Genomic DNA, 23863 nt, shown 5'->3' with positions numbered 1-23863 from the left:
CACCTCTCAATTCTGGTAAATAATGCATACTTTTTACTTCAGGTTATTCTTTTTTTTTTTGTATAACTTTACTGAGGTATATATTACATTTCATGAAATCTACCCACTTCAAATATACAATTCAATAATCTTCAGTAATTTTACTGACTGATGCAACTGTCACCATAAATAAGTTTTAGAATATTTTTATGCCCTCCAAAAAGTAATGATGATGAACTCATCACTGCATTTTTAACTCAGTTTTTAAATATAATTTTAATTTGAGTCTTTACGTTGAATTTATTTTTTCATAAATAAAACTCAACACAAAGTGATTTAAGTTCAGTTCACAAGCTTGGGAATGAATGTTTAGAATTTTTCCACACCTCAGTTAAAATGAAATGTCTCTCCTCTAAAATCTGAAGATTATGCAGCATTGTCTGAGAACTGTTCTATGTAGACTAAAGACAATTTTTTGTCAGCTATTGGGAATTAGAAATGCAGGAACCCAAATATAAACATTGAAATGAAAGCCAAACTCAAATGAAACAAGTATTACTATATTTGTATCTGCATAACTTCCTTTTTGCTTTTTTATGCAATCCAAAAATGGAACAACTTAAGGCTATTTTTTCTAATGTGCTAAAATTTTTATGGGGCATGTAAAAACTAATCTGCTCCAGCTCTCAAAATTCTAAGGTCAATTATGTGAAGTTTGCATAATTGCAAAACTATGTATTGATGCATTTTCCTTATTTGGATGGACTTGAGAATTAGCATTACTCCCAAATTCATGGCTAGCTAAAAAGGTATTTGACAAAAATTCTTTAGATAAATTAATCCTGTGCCTGGAACTAAAGAGGTCAGGCCACAGGCATCATGGAAATTAAACAGCAGGTAGTCTGCCTCTGCAATTTCCTCTTTGTTTTCTGCTTACAGTTTTAAAAATCTCTGTTTGTGGAGAATGAAATATTATTTAGGGCAACTAAATGTTTGTATTTCTTAATCAAGTGGTAGGGGACAAAGAATGAGGGAATTTGCTTGGGAAGTGTCTTAGTAAGTGCAAGCGTGGGCAATGCAAATTTTACAGCCAAAAGAGAAATTTTGCAGGCATAATTGCTTTTGGAGACTCTGTAAGTCTCTGTTGATGTGCATTTTCTTTATATAAATATGCAAAACACTCAAATTGGCATATTCCCCACCTGCAAATTACAGACAGCTAGACTACAAAAATTAATAAACACAGCCTCTTTTTAGTAATTAATTAGTTAAATTTTAATTGATCAGGGGTTTGGGATGATGCAGAAGTGAATATTAGGATTCATGTATAGTTAAGTGTATTTAGCCTTTTCCTATTAAAATTTTTTCAGGTGACTTCTTTAGAATTAACAAATAAAGACTATTATGTTAAGAGTATATCTATATTATAAATAAGTTCCTAGCATAAAAGCAACATGGAAGTAGGGCTACTCAGAAAGATGATTTTATTGTCATCAAAACATTTTACATTCTATATAATGACCCATCAAAAATGTTCTCTTTTCTAGAATACTCCCTTTTCCCATTTTTTTCAAGCCAATGAGAATTTCTGTATGTAAGTAAATTGGATAGCTCTGAGTTAATTTGAAAATCTGATTTCCAAATGTTTGACCAGACTTTGCAGATTTCCTGTTATGGGAGGTTTGGGCTTTTACTTCCCTAAAGGAAGGGATCAACCTACATGATTGCTAAAAAGGACCTCCCTCCCTGCTTCAGTTAGTCTCTGTTGCACTCAAGGTAGAATTGCTAGGCATACACAAGCCATATAGGCCAGGCCTATACAAGCCATATGCTAGGCAGAATTTCTCAACATTTTTTTCTGCTTCCACACACAGGATCAATACTATTTAGATGCAACATATACTTCTATGGTGTACATTTATGGGGGGAAAATGCGTTATAAAAATTCATGATTCATACAACAGTGAAGAGTAAAGTCATGGTTGCTCACTCATGGATATGATACTTATAAGGACAATTGTCATTCCTTCAGGAATAAATCAATTTCTCACTCAACCAAGAACATATATAAGTGAGAGTGAAGTTATTGTAGGACTGGACTTGATTTTATACAAAGGCCTGCCTGCATAAATCTGTGTGTGTGTGTACGTGTTTCAAATTTCAGTACCTCAGTTAAAGTTAGCTATTTATTACCTGTGACACAAACCCCAACTAATCCTACTACAAGAGTGTTTATATGTGGTGCCTTAAAGAATTCTGGACTGACACACTGTGATATCATTTTCTCTGTCTTCTTTTCTTACTTATAAAAATGAAAGGATCCAGCAAAGAATGAACAAAATTGTTTACCTTGGGCCTCAATGAAACCAACTAGGAGCAGGTCCAGATAAGGATGTCAGCTTAGGATTTAGTGTCTAGTATCTAACAATGAAGTTTGACTAAAATCATGGATTTAATGGGCAGAGATACTGGTGTCCAACAGGCAGAAAGCCTATAATTGCAGAAGTACCTCTCCCTTAAATAGCATAATAGGTTAAAAATGTGTTTTATCAAAGCTTCTACGGGTAGATTTTAAACCTGAGTGTTGGTTAAACATCAAAGACAGTGCATCATAGCAGTTTCTGGGTTTGAATAAAGTAAGAAAAAAATAATTACTGCAAGACTGTGTGCATACCAGGTATTTCCTTAGATACCGCATTAGCTGTCTGTCAAGAAGAGGTCTTTTATTTGTTTGAAAAAACATCTAGATGCTATTCCACTACAGTGATTATTTTAAAATGTAATTTTTATTATTATTCAGGTATAGTAAAGCCAGCAGATTAAGGAAATAATTGCTATTGAAAAGGTAGTTTGTTATTTACAGTCCCCAAGAGGAAGGGGCATGTCATACCTTGGAGGACCACACAGAGAAACACCAGGGTCAGTCAGGAGGTAGAGGGAGCAAGGAAAAAGCATGGGCAAGAGCCTTTACTCTGGTTTTGTAAGAAAGGCAAGGCAAGGGGAGATAAGGTAAGTATACTTAGTTAGGATTGGCTAGTTTGAATAATTTCAGCAGTAGACTGTGAGGTATAAGGACTTTCTCTAGTTGTCTGGTACCTGGTTTTAGGATGATTGGGGCAGAGGAATATTTCCTGGTACAGCATAAGAGCCAGATGGAGAAGGTAATGTGTTGATTAGTTTGCAGTATGAGAGGCACACTCTTGGGCCAGTCTTTGCCATTTCTAGGAATTGGCTAACCCTGGGAGAGGCAGCCTATCCCTGGTCAGCAAGGCTCCAGATGCCAGAGCATAAAGAATACAGAAAATAAGGCTTCCCTGGTGGCGCAGTGGTTGAAAGTCCGCCTGCCGATGCAGGGGACACAGGTTCGCGCCCCGGTCCGGGAAGATCCTACATGCCGCGGAGCGGCTGGGCCCGTGAGCCATGGCCGCTGAGCCTGCGCGTCCGGAGCCTGTGCTCCGCAATGGGAGAGGCCACAGCAGTGAGAGGCCCGCGTACCACAAAAAAAAAAACAGAAAATAGGAAAATATAGTTAATAGTGTGACATATCAATATTAAGACCTAATTATGCAAATCATATATTTTACTTCTTTTTAAATTGAGGTAACATTTATATATAGTGAATTGTCTTAACTGTAAGGAAAATTAAATGACTTTTAATAAACATATCTACCCCTGTGAAAATACAGAGTATTTCTATCAGTGCCCCCTTTCCTTTTATAGTTATAATTTGTGAATAAAAGTTTAATTCACTTAAGACCAGTATATATTTTGTCTATTTTCTAAATATAACATACATAATATATTGTAAATTTGTCCTCCTTTCTGTTCTGCTTGAACACATGAACCAAACAACCCAAGACCCAAGAGGGTAGCCTTTCAGACTAGTTTTCTTGCCATTATCTGTAAAGCGGAAGCTGGGTCAACGGCAGTCCTCTTTTGCTCCAAAGGTGCGTTAAAGTTGTAAGTTGTATAAAGTTGTAAAGTCCACTGTTGCACATAATTAGAAGGCAGCAGGCTGCTTGTCAGAAGCTCCACAGAGAATACCACCGTAGTCCGGATTTAGTCCCTTCTGTCCTGTGCTGGAACGTGGCCACTCTACTCCTGAAGGACTCTTGAGTCAGAACAGACATACTACCTCAGCAATCCTTTGAAACAAACAAACAAAACCTCACACTGTGGTTAGCCTAGTTCTTGACTGAAGCTTTCTCTTCATTCATCTGGTCTTGATCTTGTACCATCACCCTTTTCCCCACCACATCCCTATTATCTGTATTCAACAGCTGCTCCTCTCACTCTTTGGCGACATCTATACTAAAATAATTTTGCCTGTACTAAATGTTGTATATCATTTGATTTTGCCCAAGATTTCATATTTAGTATTTAAACTTGGATTATTAACTTCGGTTTTGAAGTTTCTACTCTATTGTCTTTATTTTGTGGAAGCTGCTGAATGAAGACAACAAGCTTACAATCCTACATTGGTTAGGAACTTGGGATATTAAAATCCTATCAAAGCAGGGCTTCCCTGGTGGCGCAGTGGTTGAGAGTCCGCCTGCCGATGCAGGGGACCCGGGTTCGTGCCCCGGTCTGGGAGGATCCCACATGCCGTGGAGCAGCTGGGCCCGTGAGCCATGGCCGCTGAGCCTGTGCGTCCGGAGCCTGTGCTCCACAACGGGAGAGGCCACGTCAGTGAGAGGCCCACGTACCGCAAAAACAAAAAACAAAAAACAAAACAAAACAAAAAAAATCCTATCAAAGCAGATTTTCTAAATAGAATAACTAGGAAGCTTATCCAAGAAGAAGTTTGAAAAATTCAGGATTAAGACATATTGCTATTCCCAAAGCCAAGTTGTATCTTCTGGAAATTGTAAGATATTTAGAAATCTTATGAAGTGAGGAATTTCTCAGACAACTTTCGGCTCTCTGGGAGGGAAGATTCTATCCTTTCCATGTATATTATCTCTGGAATGCATTTTTCTAAATTTAGGCTCAGACCTTAGAAGTGTGAAGTGTGGATTTTCAGAAATAATGTAAAGAATATTGCATAGTTTAAAATAATACATGCAGAGCTCAATGTCTACCTGTCTAGGAATTTTGAGAGAACTTTATGCTTCATGTGTAATCGATGAAGGAAAAGAATGCCCTAGATGTAATTTAATTTTAGTTGTCTCCTGTTAAAAGACAGCTAGACCCTCCAGCAGCATCACATTATCTGTGTAAATAGAGAACATTAGGCTAAACACCACACACACACACACACACACACACACACACACACACACATACACACACACATTTAGATGAATAACCACCTGCCATTTTCATCGCCTTGTACATGCATGAAGTCCTTGATTAGGGCTCACTGAACTCGAGACTACAGGCATGTTGAGAGTACTCATGGCTCTTCAAAGGACTTAAACAGAAGAATATTGTAGAATATCTCAGCAAATCCAAGGAGCATTATTTTTTTTCTAAAATATACTGATGCTATAAATGTATATAATGTCTCCAGGAATCTCAATATTTTATGACAGTTTTGCTGGTATGCTGCATTTTTCAAAGACAACTAGTTTTAAAAGAAATCTTTATTTGCTCTACTTTCTCTTATTTCCTACCTACAAGATTTTTTTATTTTAGACTTAACTCTTAGTGGATAATAAAACCCTTAAAAATAGCTATGTGTCACTATTAACCTCTTTCACAGTGAAGAATTATATCTAGAAACCTATGATTACCTCCCATAGATTTTCAAAGCCATATTACATATGGAGATTATAGAAAATATATATACTCTTCTCTGCCTCCTGGTCCTGGCACAGAGCTACTAAAACTCACAATTTCCTAAGTGATGAGTACAAGGAACATCTTTTGTCCTTTTGTCTTCTACCCCAGTTCCTAACACCACGCACCTGAAGCTCTTGTAATTTCTTGGGTGATAGGAGTGTCTTTTGTTCTAATGAGGTGACTCTGGGTGGGCTCCTGAATGTCTTCTGGAGGAGGACTGCTCACCAGAAAGATCAAGCCTTTATTAGAAGCCTGGAATTTTCAGCCCACCCCATTCCCTTGATAAGGGGGAAGGGCTGAAAATGGAGTTAATGACCTATCATGCCTACGTGATGAAGCTTCCATAAAAATCCAATGGTATGGGGTTAGGAGATCTTCCAGGTCAGTGAACACACCCCAACTCCACAGAGACAGAAGCTCCTGAACTTAGGAGCCTCGTAGACCTTGCCCTATGTCTTTACATCTGGCTGTTCTTCTGTATCCTTTATCATACTCTTTAATAAACTGGTAAATGTGTTTCCCTGAGTTCTGTGGCCACTCTAGCAAATTAATTGAGCCAGAGCAGAGGGTCATGGGAACCTCCAATTTGTAGCCAAGTCACACAGAAATTGTGGGTAACCTGGGAAGCTTCTCATTGTGATTAGCATCTGAGGTGAGGGGCAGTGTTATGAGATTCAGCCTTTAACGTGTGGAATATGACACTACTTGCAAGTAAATAGTGTCAAAATTCAGTTAAATTGTAGGAAACCAAATCAGAATTGATTAGTGTGGGGAAACCTACACATTTGCTGACCAGAAGTGTCAGAAGTGTGATAAGTATGGTAGTAGTGTGAGAGTAAAGGAGAGGAAGAACTAGATTTTTTTTAAACAACATATTGAAGATTGATCCGATTGTAAGAGGATATTGAATGATATTAAAAGAAGGAGAACTTAATGTTAAAGATCAATTGAAAAATGAAAAACAGCATCTCTTTTGATGAATTCATGCAATAAACATCTATGAAATGAACCCTTCTATTACTACTGTTTTCTTTCTCTTTTATTGCTCCATGCTGAGATGGGAATGAGATTATACATTTTAACTGCATTCTCCAATCTTTAAAACTACTCTGGAATATTCAAATTTTAATAATGAAAATTTTAAAGATTTTACAAATTTAGAACTAAGAAGCCTAAAATTTTGACCAGAATTTTCCCCTCTGGAGAGATCTTGCTCAAAATTTACTTTCAATGTATACGTTTTAGAATGTTTTTCTCCCAGCACTATTGATTCAGTTTAGAAAATTATTTTTCCCTTTACTATACAAAATAAACGATATAATTTTATAGAAAAAGGTATCTGTTTAACATCTTATAATTTTCATTTTTGTTTGAATTTTATTATTTTAATAATAAATCAGGAGTTAAATAGGATTATCTTTCAAAGGAACTAGTCACAAAATATATTGTACATTTTTTTGCAAAGCTAACCAAACTGAATAAATAGATTTATGTACAGTTGGTGTGATGCAAGGCACTAAAGACTCTGAGGAACTTACAATCTAATGGGAAGACACATTAGTAAGCAAATGGTATAATTGCAACACAATGAGATGGGCTAAATAATAAGAGAATGAAAAACTATACTATATATCAGAACAGAGGAAGGAGCTGATTAACTATTGCCTAAGGGACTCAAAAAAAGCTGTATATTAGCAATGCCTTTCTAAGGATAATGAGTAGAAGAGATTTTTCCAGTGGAAAAGGGAAGAGATTGAGTGTTCCAGACAGGGAGTATATTACAAGTACAATTGTAGGCAGTGGCCTAAGGAATTGTCTTTAGAATTTTAGTTTGAAAGGCGAGCAATAAATGATAAATCTGGTATGTATGTTACAGTCTAATGAGGAATCTTAAATAATAATGTAATTAATTTCAAATTACATATCCTATTGTAGTCCAGAATTTCCCAAATGTGTGATCTTAAGAGATTTCTGACATCAAATTCTTCAAAATATAGATTGCTAGACCTTTACTTTGAAACTTATTTTTTAGTTAACAAGTTTAGGAAAACTGATTTGAAATTATGAGGTTTCGAAGGAAAAGACGGTTAATGTTTTATTTGCTTTATAAAATGATAAAAAATCAAAAATGTGTGGAAAATTGAGGGAAGTTCTGGAAAGATTGAGATGAGAGACACAGAATCCAATGCACGTGAAAGATGGCAATGGTTTGAACTGAAGCAGGGCTGAAAGAACTATAACTGGGTAGAAAGAAAATTCATCGACTTTCAGATGCTGAAGTTGATTGGCATACAGTGTTATTGGTGAGGGAGAAAATATAAAGAAGTATAACTCTGAAATTCAAACTGGTAGGCTGTAAAAATGGTGAGTCCTGGGATCAAAACAGGAAATTCCAGAGAACAAGTTGGGGAAATCAGGATAGGGGTGGTAAGATGGAGAACATTAAGCTATGAATGATTATGCTCATTCAAACTCAAGAGTGTTTCTGGACTTTATAGAAATGTCCACTTCTGAAAAAAACTAAGGAAATGTTCTTAAGTGGGCATTGTAATGAATGGTACAAAATAATAAGAGAGGCATGCTTTTAAAGGCATGCCTGATTCAAAGGAAAAATCTTTCAACCATTTACTCGATGATATTTTCCCATGGAGATAATTTTTAAAAGCTTTGGCTCCCTTAGAAAAAGACATACTGAGCCTTTTTTTCTTATTACTTTAACTTGTCCAATCTCTAAACCACAGAGACACCTTAGAGGTTCATTAGAAATTCCCAGACCCAGAAAGAGAAAAGTCCCAATAAAAACAAACGAACCAAACCAGATCCTTAGAGTTGAATTTTGAAGTTTTGACTTCCTGATTCTAAGGATGGGTCATATTTTAGTTACAGAATAAGGGTAAATGCCTCTTAAAAACACCATAGTTAAAATAATAAATCCTTTCCACGTCTGACAGTAGATTTGGATGCACAAGTATTGTGTGATTCAAATACAAATTGTGAGCTACACAAACCCCATCTCTAACCAGATCTCTTTACATAGAAACCTTTCTTAGCCTGACATCTTTGCTTGCCCATTGTAAGTTGCTTTTCTATTATTACATTAGATGCAATCAGTGGCTCAGGCTAGGCGGATATTGAGAGAAAATCTTACTCTTCCTCTGTAAATAAATAACTGGGGTTCAATTATGAATTATTAAGGGTTATACTTCTCTGTCTATCTTCTGGACTAGTCATGCATGTCTCTGATTCAAGAAACTGCCACTACAGTGGCCTGGAAATAGGGAAGAAAATACTCAGGGAATAATTCAACCCTTGGTTCCCAGAAAGGTATGTCTCCTTAGAACAGCAATTGAAAAGCATTTTGATACCAGCTTTCACAAAACACATATTACTAGATAACATGGGGTGAAATATCTGTCGAGTCCTATGTCGTGACCTAAGAAAAATTTTAAAGAATGAATTGAGAGAGCCATGAGCAAGTTCACTGTGACACCGCAAGTTAAGAAATTTGTCAGTATTCAGAGTGTTCCGAATTTTTCAGTGGTGTGGAGAAAGTTCAGAAAAACTTCATGGAGGGTGATTAACTGTATGATTTATGGGCTTCTTCTTCCCTCCCAACCTTCACTGTTTTTCTCTTATATTTGTATTCTTTTAAGAAACATTTTAGTTAAAAATAAAAATTTCACTTTACAAGTATATCATATCTCCTTTCTTTATTTTCCAAAGAGCACGTATATCCAATTATACTCAGAATAGCAAAAGCTAAGGATCAAATATTTGCTCCCTCTCAAATACCAACACAACAAAAATGTATGTTACACACCCAGACATTACTTTAGAGTTATTAACTTACTAAAAATTATTATCTTCCTACTGTTTTAATTTTTATTCTTTTTTTTTCTTCCCCTACAAAACTATTCATTCACTAAACTGTGTAAATTCCTGGACCCGTTTCATAGCAACCTACTTAGTCATCAACTTCATCAACTTCTTCCTGTTAATAAGAGAATCATTGTAATAATATATCATTTGAGGTATATAAAAGTCACCAGCATAAATCTCTTAATCCTGGGCTGTTGAAGTGTTCATCAGTAATTGCTATTTTAGCTTATACACCAGCATTTCACCAGGGAAAACCTATGCTTCCTCTGCCTCAGTAACTTTTCACTCTCCTTCCAAGCATTTCTCTAATTTTAGGATTTTTTTTTCATTCTGTACAACTATTACCCACCACTCCTTCAAATCACAAATTTAGAAAAAACAGATAAATGAGAATAAAATAAATCAAATGTAAGATATACATTACATCATTGATATAAATTGTATCACATTCTTTTATACAGAAAAATAAGAATTTCTATGAATTTTGAAAATTACTTTGAACACATCACTCTTAGATACCTAAAAACGAACCAAAAAAAAAAAATCACTGTTTCTCATCAATGTTACAAATTGTATTACAACACATGAGCAAGTATGGATAAATTATACTTCAAGACATGAATTAAGAAGTGTTCTAGAAAACATTTTAGAAAGCGTGGATACTGTGGAGTGCCCATGGAATTTTTCTCTTGCTACATGTGTTTTCTTATGTCTTAAAATTATTTATTAGGGGAGAGAAAAACAATTTCTGTTAATTATTTATTAATATTAAAATATTGATGATCATTACCTAAATGTAACAGGATTTCAGCTGGTGTACTGGGTTGAAACTGCTGAAATGCAGCCAGTACAAGAGGTGTGTATTAAAAGAGCAGAACAAATGACTTAACAGGGGCCTAAAAGCAGCAATCCGAAAAGGTTCATTTAACTTAGAGGTGGCACAAGCGTCGAGCAATTGCCTCTACTTAAGTAAGTGTGGAACTACAAAAGGCTATTTATTACAGTCCAACAGGGCACTGCAGCTTGCTCAAAGACCTTTGAAGAATTTCAACAGTTATAAAGTCTTGCCCAGTGCAGAAGCAATAAAATTTAAGCAGATCCCCAAAAGAGCCTGGAAAGCTTTCATTAAAAAGTTAATACAATCTTCTTCACAACTGTTCTTGGAAATGAATTATTTTCTCTCTCCTCTTTTCTGAGGAGAGATGCTATACCTGTTCATTTTCAAACCTTCTTTGAAAATGTATTTTAACTGTTAAGAAAAAGAAACCAGGTTCACGGTGGTATGAAACGAAGTAGGGAGGGTCTCCATGGGTTTACTAGGAAAGTGTTCCAACATTCAGCTTCTTTGAAATGCTCTGTAAGCACACATTAGAAGTTATTCTATTAATGCATTTACTTCAGGAGGAAAGTTGGTGGAATTTCTCCATTATTTTTGTACAAAAAGCAAAATTTGGTTCCAAGGACATTGGGGCTGAAATTATTCTATTAACGATTAAATAATAAATTGATTTTTCTAAGTATTAGAGTAAGTAAAAAGAAATTAATTCTTAAAAATTTAATGTACCTGTTATTTATTTCTAACTCAGTGACGTGTTTATAAACTTCAAATATGTTTATAAAATTTCAACTAAATATAACCAAAATAACTTATCCTTTGCTTAGAATCAGTTTCAGAGCAGCAAACTGCCTCGGGGTGAGAGCTGGGGGTGTTGTGAAGCCAGTTTGAGAAAGACAACAATAATATTGAATAGACAGAAAGTGAACATAAAAGGTAAATGACATCAAGTTACATGAAAGAATGTTAATTGTTAATGGGAGCAAGATGTGAATAAGAAAATGATTTTACTTTTCTATCAGAAAAGCAACACCTACATTTTTCTTTGGAAAAAGATTAAGTAATCATCCCCTGGCCATTAAAGTTATGAGGCTTTAATTACAAAAGTTTATAAGAAGATCTTACAAATAATAGAAATAGGTGGATGGAAAATGTACTGCAATAGATCTTTCGTTTAGGTTTACACTTTCTAAAAAAGTGTCACAAGGCAAGTTTAATGAAAGCTCTATTTTTAAGTGAAGAATAAAAATGAAAGGCATTTATAGACAGGAACAATTTAGGTGAGAGGTTGGATGCAAAAGTCGTCAAGTAATAATCATAGAAACATCAAATCAACATATAGGGAACTTTATTGCTAGCTGTTGTAGGGAATACAAATATACTGGGTTCTAATAGTCCTTGATTTGAGAAAAATCTATAAAAAAATATGTCCTTTAGCAATGAAAACAATTCAGCAGTTGATGTGCCTGAGAATTCTACATTTTTGTTTGTTTCATGTTTGTAATTTATTTTGCTGCATTGCATTACGGCAGAATGCCACCGAGCCCCACAGTGAGGTATTTTGGTTGGCCATTGTAGCAAGATTGAGATTTGAAACCAAGGGTAGGACTTCCCTGGTGGCACAGTGGTTAAGAATCTGTCTGCCAATGCAGGGGACACGGGTTCAATCCCTGGTCCAGGAAGATCCCACATGCCGCGGAGCAACTAAGCCCGTGCACCATAGCTACAAAGCATGTACTCTACAGCCCGCAAGCCACAGCTACTGAGCCCACATGCCACTACTACTGAAGCCCGTGCGCCTAGAGCCTGTGCTCTGCAACAAGAGAAGCCACTGCAATGAGAAGCCCACACACCACAATGAAGAGTAGCCCCCGCTCACCACAACTAGGGAAAGCCCATGCGCAGCAACAAAGACCCAATACAGCCAAAAATAAATAAATAAATTTATTAAAAAAAAAAAAATAGAAACCAAAGGTACTTTGATGGATAGTATGCATTTTTCTTTTTAATGGAAGGATTTGAAGTATATCTCTTAAAACATATTTAATCTTCCATTAAAAAAATGGTGACCCTATGATATCTGATCCAAACAGTTTTTTATTCATATTCTATACTTTTGATAATGCATAGAAAAACACAACAAATATAGAGTCATCACCCAATAAGATGTCTCAAAATGTATCTATAGAGTTGTGACACAAAGAGTACTCATTTCCTCAGTACTTCTTACTAAATATATATTTTTTTAAGAAATGAAAATGTAAAAGCAGAGATTGTTTCTTCCTGATATATATTTTTATTCATGAGAGATTTTTGTCAGAAGTCAAGATCTATTGTACTATGCCCTAAATCCTACCTATTTTACAATACACTGAATATTGTTATTACCTATGGATACCATGGGACTCCTTGTGCGTAATGGATTCCAGTCTTCTTACAGAGTTGCATGTGAAAATGTTACCAATGAGCTGAAGAATCTGGCATTCATAACTTTGCAACGTTATAACAAATAGGTAGTCCTGATGTTTTGTTCTTTTTTTAATATATCAAATATATTTCATGGCTTACATTATAGTAGCAGATTGAAAACATATGCTCACTTGCCACTAGTCCACCAGCAGCTGAAAATCTCAGCTCATTTTCCATAGGCCTGTAGGTACCAGGGCTATAATCCAGCTTCTGAGGCTTGATATGAGGCCAGATTAATACTCAAGAGCCTTTGAAATGGAAATAGTCCTTTCTTGCCAAAGATTAGAACGACAATAGACTCCATTTGCTTGTTCCCTTGCCTCTCTGCTCTTCTTTACTGCCCTTCCCAATCCGATTAATTTTCCTCATCCCATCATCCCCTCCCATCCTCTCTTTACAGCTCCATCACCTGTCATGACGATTAAGAAAGATCGGACATCCAGAAACAGCATTTCTTTATCCTGGCAAGAACCTGAACATCCTAATGGGATCATATTGGACTATGAGGTCAAATACTATGAAAAGGTGGGGAGATAATGTTAAAGGGTTGAGTTGTGTAGGGAAAGAGGTTACCTAATCATGAGTGTGCTCTTTCAGAGAAACCAATGACACTGCTAGCAAGTGAAAGAGCTCTGTTTAGAATTCTGGTCGTGTGATACCTTTGATTTATAGGTAGAAGAAGGTTTAGAAATCATTGTGTCAAATATCCTCCATTCTATAACAATAAGCCATAGCAAAAGATGTCACTGTCAAGCGTTAAGTCATCTAGTTATGGTATTAGAGATGACATTTGTGTCCTTCCACACTGAGACCCCTGTTCTACCAACTATTATATAGCGATTCCTTAATCTATTGATGAATTATTCCTGAGTTCATTGCCTTAAGCATCATTTCCTGACCTTCACATTCACATGAATTTCCTTCAATACAGATAGGAACATTGAATTAATAACGAAACGATTGTGTTATTGAACTGATGATGGAAAGCTTTCTTGACTTTGTACAAGGAAAGGTAGATGAGAGTGGGTAGATAAGTTTACCTCACATCATAAAATTGTGGTTCAGTAATGCAATTATAAAAAATAGGTACACGATTATTTATAAGTAGAATTTAAGGCATAGTATTTCATCACTCTAAGTACCACTTATTTCTCCCTGGTTATAAATTATGGCTAGGTTTGAAAGCAAGATGTATTCAAATCTTATCATTAGAGCTGGGTGGTTTTATAGCTACCAATATGAACATGACATATTTGTGTACCTGCTGCAGTTTACAAAGTATTTTAAAATGAAATAAAAACAAATTGAGTTGATATAGTTTATATTTACAGACTACTTCTGCATACATTATTTTGAGCTGTCTGATAATCTGATGAAAGTGGGCAAATAGGTTCTTTTACAAATAAGAAAACTGAGAGTTGATGGCATTATCTATTATTTCTCACAGCCTCACTGCTAATAAACATTAGATCTTTGTTTTGAATTCTGGCAGCCATGACTCCTCATGTAGTATGTTTTCCCCTGTATTGCATACCTTCCTCTACATGAAAATGGATTATTTTAGAGATATGAGAATTAGTGGTATGGTCAGTTGTCCAAAATAAAAACAATGTATAAACATTCCTTTGCACTATGTAGTTATTCTGTTTATTGAAGTTAATGTATTTCACAAATGTGATCCCATTTTTTTTCATACTGCCCCCTACAGGGAAAAAGGTATGTCTCTTTCACTGAAAGAAAGTGAGACCTTATAAACCTCACTGTGCCAAAATCATAGTATAAATAAGTTATCTCCTAGCTTTCAGTGATCCACTGTGGTACTGTCAAGTACTCACTTGATCATGATCTTCTCTTTTTAAAAGTGTGACAAGATAGACTGGGCAAATATAAGAATCCATGTTTTATAGATGATACAACAAAATAAAAAGACAATTAATGATGCACCTTAGTTCAGATTGGATAGTAGAGCCAGGGAACACCCAACTTGTAGATCTATGAAGCTGATTCAAAAATACTACGAAACTACCTTCATATCTTTTACAAACATAAAGCATTTTCTGAACTCATTTCAAACTCCACTAACAAAGCACAATATACATCCATATTTTAAAACAATATTAATTAGTGCAGGAAAAGAATGACTGAACCTATTATTCTCTAAGCATTTTAAATTTGATGCATATTTATGTGTAATATTATTTTTAATATACTTTATATAAACATTTTTTATAGCATACATTCATAAATTTTAAAATTATTTCCAAATATATATATAATGCTTAGAAATATTTTGAGCATTTTGCTAGAATTTAAGCTCTACAAAGTCTAGCTTTCTTGACTGTTTAGTTCACTAATGATGATGAACAGAGCCATGTTCTGGGTATATGATTAATAATTATTTTTAACACATGAAATAATGATTTCCACAAAATAAATATATTCAGCCCTCTTCATTATTTATATACTAACTCAAATGCTATCTGATACATAACCAGCATTTTTAACTAAAAAGTATCCATAACACACTACATTTTTTCTGTAATATTCTATTTAGTTTTGGTTGAGGATATGCATTGTTCTATAACACCCACTCTAGGTCCCACACCAGGTACAGGGATATTCCACCATTACTTGAAATTAGGTGACCCATAAAGTGCTCATATACTAACGTATGTTAAAGGAAAAACACAATTCCTGGAAGTCCATTTTGGTAAACAAGGCTTGACATAAAAAGTCTTTACAATTAATGTGCAGTGTGAATCTCCTAAAGTACAATGTAAATCCTTTTGGGAAATATTTCTAGACTTTTATCTGAAGATTTTAGTCTCTACAAACCATAGTGACTTAGATTAAACACAATGCAAATATAGCTGATACTAAGAAAGTTATTAATGTAGAGTTTATACATAAAACCTGGACCTTTTTAAGTTTAATATTTTACAGTTAATGGAAATATTTTCTGAGAATCAGTAGGACATTCCTGTTAAGTTTAATTCAAGGGGGTATTTTTGTCTTTGTAAGTTTATTCTTGGAATTAGACTGAAGCTTTCATTCAGCCTCAGCTTTGAAGAGAACTTATTTTCATCCACATATTCAGTAATTGGTAAAAATGAAAACTAAATTTTCCTGCATTATGTGCAGGGAACAAATTATTTTATCCAAGTTGGGAAATTTTGTAAATATTTTTTTTGCTTAAAAATGCCTCTATTAGGGCTTCCCTAGTGGCGCAGTGGTTGAGAGTCCGCCTGCCGATGCAGGGGACAGGGGTTCGTGCCCTGGTCCGGGAAGATCCCACATGCCGCGGAGCGGCTGGGCCCGTGAGTCATGGCCGCTGAGCCTGCGCGTCCGGAGCCTGTGCTCCGCAATGGGAGAGGCCACAGCAGTGAGAGGCCCATGTACCGCAAAAAAAAAAAAAAAAAAAAAGCCTCTATTACATTCAGAAAGTTAAATGATTGTCACCTCTTTTATCCGTCTTATGAGCTGTGTTAAAAATTTGAAAGAATTGGTTTTGAGTGGTTCACCTTTTTACCATTTGACAGCATTAGGAAGATTCGATTTTAACATGATTTTTCTTACCTCAAAGCAGGAACAAGAGACAAGTTATACAATTCTCAGGGCAAGAGGCACAAATGTTACCATCAGTAGCCTCAAGCCTGATACTACGTATGTATTCCAAATCCGAGCCCGGACCGCAGCTGGATTTGGGACCAACAGTCGCAAGTTTGAGTTCGAAACTAGCCCAGACTGTACGTATTTTTTCAATATAGTGTATGGGGGAAAGGGCTGTTGCAAGGGTGTCTGATAATTCATTCTCACTCTAAGTTTTAGCTAAATGTGATACACTGAAAGTATATTGCTTGGGGGACATTTAACAATTTTGCATAGCATTGGGTCTGTTTACTTGTGTTTGTGTAAATGTACATCTGTGTGTGTGTGTGTGTGTGTGTGTGTGTGTGTGTTTCTCTTTTACAAATCGAACATATTCTAATGCCTGGAATGCTTCTGATCTTCTATTGGCCATAAATTCCTTTGAGGGTCATTATTTAATATGGTAACATTTTAACTTCTAGTACCTGTTAATTCAGATATTTCAGGTTCATTGTATGGTTCAATGAACTACAAAAAAAGAAATGTGATGATCCATGAGGAACTTAATATTGTTTTAATCCTTAACACATTTAATCTTGTATTACTTGGAGGTTAAGGATTTTCTAAACCTGATTCATCACCTCATTCACATTCACAAGTAATTTGGTTGGTCCTGTGTGTCTGACACTAAATTTATCTAAAATTGGCAAACATTTTCCCAGTAACATTCTGATTTTCTTTAAATGCATTCACTTCATATTAGAAAACCCCTCTGCTAAAATATAAGTTTCAAAAGGGAAAATCATGGCTATGATATTAATATAAAGTGAACACAAATTAAAGATTTTATTTAACTTATTAATTAATGAAGAGACTAGTAAGAGAGTAAACTGATTTAAAGAGAAATTTGAAGAACAGATACATATACACATATACATACATATTTGTATATGTTGTGTCTGTTTGTGTGTATGAGTGTGTAGACAATCAGGAGTACTTAAACAAATTGGTTAATCTGTCCAAAACTGGTTAATATACTATAAGGCAATAACTATAATGATTGGGCTCATCTTTTCTAATGCACATAAAACAGTCATATCTCTAGTGAATATATCATTCTAGTTGTAATGAGAAAAATCACATATATAACTATTCATTGTCTACAACTAACTTCATAGTTGCAAAACAGGCCAGGAAGACAATCAAAGATGAACACGCTTTAGAAACAGATTATCCAGGGAGAGTCTGACAATGCCTAGCATTCTACCGAAAGGACACACAGTAATCTCTTTTGACAGTTCCAATTTGCCATTTCTCCCTGGCATCTATATTTCCTATTTTCTAAATATTTTATTCATGGTATAAAATCACATTGTTATTGGTATGGTAATATTTTATGCCCAAATTTCATCCCTCATAGAAACATTCAAGATTAACAAAAATTATAAAAGTTGTTTAAGTTAATATGGTAAAGTAAATATTTTATGGCACACTTTTTGTCAAACAATTAGAAATGCTGTTTACAATAACAAGCTCTACCTTCTACAGGGTGTAAGAATCTAGTGTTAGAAATTATTATCTCACAGCTGAAGCATGACAATTCTTCTACTCAAAGGAGAGCTGTCATCCTCAAAAACATAAATCTACACACTTGGCCCTCCAGATCCACAGGTTCCACATCCATAGATCCAACCAACCTTGGATCAAAAATATACAAAACTATATCTAATATCCTGTGATAACCCATAATGGAAAAGAATACGACAGAATTTGAAAAATAATCTATATATGTATAACTGAGTCACTTTGCTGTACAGCAGAAATTAATACATTGTAAATCAAGTATACTTCAATAAAATTTAATGTATATTATATAGATATAATATATACAAAAAAATTCCAGAAAGCACAGCTTTAGTTTGTGGCAATCCAGCAACTATTTACATAGCATTAAGTTGTATTAGGTGTTGTAAGTAATCTAGAGATGGTTTAAATTATAGGGCAGGATGTGCTTAGGTTATATGCAAATACTACACCACTTTATGTAAGGGACTTGAGCATCCTCAGATTTTGATATCTGTAGGGGGTCCTAGAACCATTCCCCCTTGGATATCGAAGGGGATTCAAGTCTCAGATGTGGAGACTGTACTTCAAGACCTCTCCTAATCCTCCTGTGATGGAATGAATATGGAGAAATCACTCTTTGAGGACATTAGAAACAAAATGCTGCAAAATACCATGGAAATCCATGTGAACAAGGTTTAAAACAAATTAAAAATTTTAGATGACACAATAACAAAATATAATTGCAATTTAACATTTGTAATTCTAACTCTTTTTGTAAACTTTAAGTGGAGCAAAGAAAGTTCTTTGTTTTGAAATGATTATAGATTGAATTTTTTCAAACTTTTAAATAGTTATTGGAATTAACAACAAAACCTAGATTTGCTGTAGCAAGAGAGATCACAAATCACAGAGATATAAAAATCAAATGTTTATTATGTCATGTGGTAGAAATTAGGCATATTGGGGGGCAAGAGGGGCAGAACACCATTAGATAAATATGTATTATATTGATGCATATTTTGGAATATCAGTCTAACCTCTCTTGTTCTTAATTAGCACTTAACCCTATCTGATAAATAAATTTGCAACAACAACAACAAATTCTAAAATTTTAATGTGATTCCAGATTTACCACAGATATAGTTGTGGTAGTGTTATGCATGATCATCTAATGAGACTTCAGTGTCTGAGGTTTAAGAAATAGCCCATTTGAAAACTTCAGGGTCTTAGGACTTTTTCAAATAAGTTTTATATTTGCTGTATTTCCATTGATTGATAGAGCAGATGAAAAAAGCATAGAGAGAAAGGGAACTTTTTTAATATCCCTCCTCTCCTTTTATAAAAATCTTTGAGTTGCACAGTTTGATTTTTTTTTTTTAAATCAGTTTACTCTTACTGCTTTACCATAGAATTCTTCCAGACTTTAAATATAAGTAAATATAGGTTTAAAAATTACCTTTTGTCTTAAGGGGAAAAAAGATAAAAATCAAAACTCTCCGTTTTTATAAATCAAAATGATATATTCATAAAAACTCTAAGGATTTAAAAGTCTTATTTGTTATAGATTGATATTTAAAAGATATTAAAAAAAGGCTCATGTTTGGATTTCTTTAACGGTTTGCTGCTTATTCTAGTTTTTATTATTTTTTAATTATAAAGTTTTATTCATAACACATATAAATGTTTCTTAGTAGAAAATAGTGTATTTCTACCTGGAATTTAATTAGTATTTTTTTATCTTGTTTACAGTAACAATATAGAGGCATAGTGGGTTATATATTTTCCTAAGTGCTTGAAAGTTTCTTACTATTTATGTGTCAGTGCTTTACATTTATTATCATCACTTTACAGAAGAGGAAACTGAGGCATAGGGAGGTTAAGTAAGATTTCTAAAGTTATACAATTGGTAAATGATCGATCTGATTTTAGAACCCATGTATTTTTGTGACAGTATGAAAAGCATTTGCGTAAACATTTCATTTGATCCTGTTCTATAAGCTATTAAGATGCTATGATTTCCTTTTAGCCATGGTCTAGGACACAGAGTTTTATATGTTTTTTCTGAGATTGCATAGCTAGTAAGTGGAGTCAGTAAGCCTCCAGATTTTGGAGTACTGATCCAGTGCTGCTATTGCATATTAATAAAAAAAAAAAAGGTCATGCTAAAAGTTCCACAGAAAGCATAGAGTGTATATGAGTAAAAGGACCTTCCTAGAACAAAGGTGACATCCACCAAAGCAAGAAGTCCCAGACTTTAAGAAACAGTGTGACATGTTTGGGAAAACAGGCAGTCCATCTGTCTGGAAAGCCTCAGTGGGCAGAAACTGAATCCAGAGTGTGTGCTTTGTGCTTGAGAAAGGCAGGCACAATGTAGGAGTTAGAGAAAGAACCCTAAAGGGAGCTGCCATGTATTGGGATGACCTCGACAAGCTGCTTCAACTTTCACTGCCTCAGCTTCCCTGTCTGTAAATTGGGAAAGATCATCGTGCATGACTCAATAGGGTTTTTATGTTGATTAAATTAATTGTTGTTTGTAAAGTGCTTAAAATATTACCTGGTATAATAGTATAGTAAGCACTCGGGGTGAGTGTGTATGTCTGTGTGTCTGTGTGTGTGTGTTTGTTTTGTGTTTAAATAAATCGTACATAATTTGAACATCCAAGGAATTTCCAGAGCAAAAGTATGTGGGATAAAGCTGAGATCTGGAAATGGAGGATTCTACTGGATATAACTATTCAAGAAGATTAGCTCAGGGACAATTTAGTCAGCACTCCTAAATGTTTCATACTGCCTTTTTGTTGTTTTTAATGAATGGGTATGCAGCAACTTTAATCTCTTGGACCCTATTTTTAGGGGACATTAAGAAAGGCTGACAAAGGTAGAATAGAATCATTATATAGAGAACTTTATATACCAAGATTAGATATTCATATGTAATTTTGTGGGATATGGAGTACTTTTGCCAATTCTTTACCGGGAAAATGAAATAATAAAAATATATAACATTTATTAAACCCTTATTGCACGTTTAGCACTGTTCTAGGTGTTTAACTTGTATTAACTCCTTTAATCCTCACAACAATCATATTATTATGTCACACAGCAGATTGGTACAAAGCCAGTCATTCTGGTTCACGAGAATGAGCTCCTTGCCAGTCTGCTTTAGGCAGAGTGGACAGCATGTGTAGGATGGACAAAAATGGGAAGAGACTAGAGCCAGGGGGAGCAGTGTGCTTGTGGGAAAACATATTCAAACTGAATTCCTGACATAATAGGTATCAGTTTTTGCCAGTATGCCACATAAAATTATTAGACAACTGTATAACACACAATTTAATCAATACTATTCATTCAAATGTTTGCCAATTCAGTAACCAAAAATGATCTGATTTGGTTATGTGCTTTTAGATAGTCTCTGGGATTCATAGATATCTAGAGCTAGAGGAAATTGTAGAGAGGTCTAGTTTAATCCTGTCTTTGACAAGAAAAGAAATATAGAATTCTTCTTTTTTCTATCATGTTTCCTCTACCAGTTTCACTGACGTTTATTTTACAAACTGGCTAAAATTTACCAGCGAATTCAGAACTTGCTGCTCTTTATAAGTTGCTACACTATGCAAAGTGAAAAGCATGAGATAAAGTGATTATTATATGTTCATGGAGCATTGTTGAATTACAAGGTTAAGTTATTTACAAATGATTCACAGATCTATAGCCAGTGGAGAGGAATGTATCAGTCCATGTCTTCTGTGAAGCAGATATTAAGGTGGAATTGTGTGAGCTTCAGGGAGTGTGGGGATACAGATAAAAGGTAAAAGGGGAGGAAGAGAAATGGCCAAGCAGAGCCTGAGACTGAGATGTAGGTCAGCCATGTATGAAGACAGAGAGAAGGCAGAGGGTTAAGGAGGGGGACTCTCAGAGAGCAATGCAGCTGTGAGGGTCTCACCAAACCAACGGGGAGCCTCAGCATGAAGATTGCCCTTACAGGACCGCTGCATTGGGCAGAAATGGCCTGGCTGCAGTCCCCTTGCCATGTTTTGTCATTGAGGAGAGCGTGGCTGCAGTGGATCCTGAAGGTGCAGCAGCTGCGAGCTGTCTGCCCACTGCAGGCTTGGCAGTAGGGAGATCCTAACAGGCACTCCCACGACTGCCACGTGGCGTAAACAATAGTTTTCTGATAGTAAAGAATAAAGTGCTTGCAACAGTTTATATTATGAGTATACCATCCTGCCACACTCTGAGTTCTTTTTTTCAGATGCTTAGAAAACTTTTAACAGCCTATCTGCCATGTTTCTTTATTTACATCATTTATTCCCTAAACTGCATTATCTTAGAGAAAAACTTCCAACCTTAGATTTTGCATCAGGTTCAAGATGTGATATTGGCTTCTGAAGAGCTGATAGTATAACTAAACCTTCTCTTCTGAGCTTTTCTTTTGATACAGCACTGATTCATTTGTTTAATCAGCATTTACTACAAAAACTATAAATATTAAAGTATGAGTGCATGAGAGGGAATGTTCCAGGAACTGAGTATATTTTAGAGAGTGTAGAGATTAGAATGCTTATGGATTTTGTTAGCAGGTGAGCCTGGGGATTTAGGCAGAGAACAGATCCTAAATGGTTTTACATGCATTTTATCCAGAAAGTGATGGAGAGCCCTGCATGAGAATGACATAATCAAACTTATGGCTTAGAAGGAATACTCTGGTGGCCAGGTAGAAGATAGGAAAGGCCTGCAAGTAGAGATCCATTGGGAATTTCTTACTGTAATCCAGGAGAGAAGTGAAGACAGAAACTAAAATATTTAAAAGAGTTTGGTGATTAATTGGATATAGAAAAATCAGGAGAGGGAGAGGACAAGGTGACTTTATATTTATGGTCTACATCTTTGCTACTCAAAAGGTTGTAGTCTGCAATCGGCAGCATCAGCATCACTGGGGGCTCATAAGATATGCACAGTCTCAGTCCCCACTCCAGACTGACTGAATCAGAAACTGCTTTTTCCAAAAGGTCCTCAAATGATTTATGTGAACATTAAAGTTAGAGAATCATTGGTTTAGGTCAAGGGTCAGTAAACATTTTCTGTAAGGGGCTAGAGAATAAATATTTTAGGCTTTGTGTACATACAGTCTCTGTTGCTCCTACCTAACTTGGCTAATTGTAGCATAAAAGCAGCCATAGACAATGTACAAATAAATGAATGTGGCTGTGTTCCAATGTAATTTTATTTATAGACACAAAAATTTAAATTTTATATAATTTTCATATATCACAGAATCTTCTTTTGACTTTTTGCAACCATTAAAAAAATGTAAATTTTTCTAAGCCTCTGAGCTATACAAAAACTGATGGCAGGCCAGATTTGGCTCCTGGACAATTTTTGCCAATACCTCATGTTGGTGAGTGAATGAATGATGGGCCATCTACAAAGGTAGGAAATACAGGGACAGGAACAATTTGTTGGTAACATGTGTTGAGGTACATAGGACAGGTATGATACCACCTTTTAAATAAATACAGATACTGGAGACTAAACAAGCTAATGAGAACGCTTTTATAGTTTCGTTCTGGGAAATCTTACCTATTCCCTATATTTCTCTGATAATTATTGTTTATTTGATGAGTTTCTTGCCAATGAGTATAGAGAAAACCAGTCCAGCATATTTTATGCAGTAGATGCCCAAATAGTTTTGATTGATGTCAGTGAAAGCAGAGTATTTAATCTTATTAATCAGAAATTTCAAGTAAAATTATACAAAAT

At 35.1% G+C, this 23863-nt stretch overlaps 1 protein-coding gene across 4 annotated transcripts in view; it reads left to right on the top strand.

The window, feature by feature from the left end:
* Positions 1-23863, top strand: part of EPHA3 (EPH receptor A3) — a 365049-nt gene that overhangs the window by 268840 nt on the left and 72346 nt on the right. For 3 of the 4 annotated variants that reach the window (XM_079922036.1, XM_079922038.1, XM_079922039.1), the window contains exons 6-7: positions 13347-13471; positions 16530-16692. In XM_079922036.1, coding sequence (XP_079778162.1) covers positions 13347-13471; positions 16530-16692 — 288 coding nt within the window. The remainder of the gene's footprint in view (positions 1-13346; positions 13472-16529; positions 16693-23863) is intronic. The other variant, XM_079922037.1, reaches the window with a different exon arrangement.

This window comes from Stenella coeruleoalba (assembly GCF_951394435.1).
Source record: "Stenella coeruleoalba genome assembly, chromosome: 5".
NCBI classification, from domain to species: Eukaryota; Metazoa; Chordata; class Mammalia; order Artiodactyla; family Delphinidae; genus Stenella; species Stenella coeruleoalba.
The sequence above is the reverse complement of the archived record's forward strand: the minus strand, read 5'-3'. Positions and strand labels throughout refer to the sequence as shown.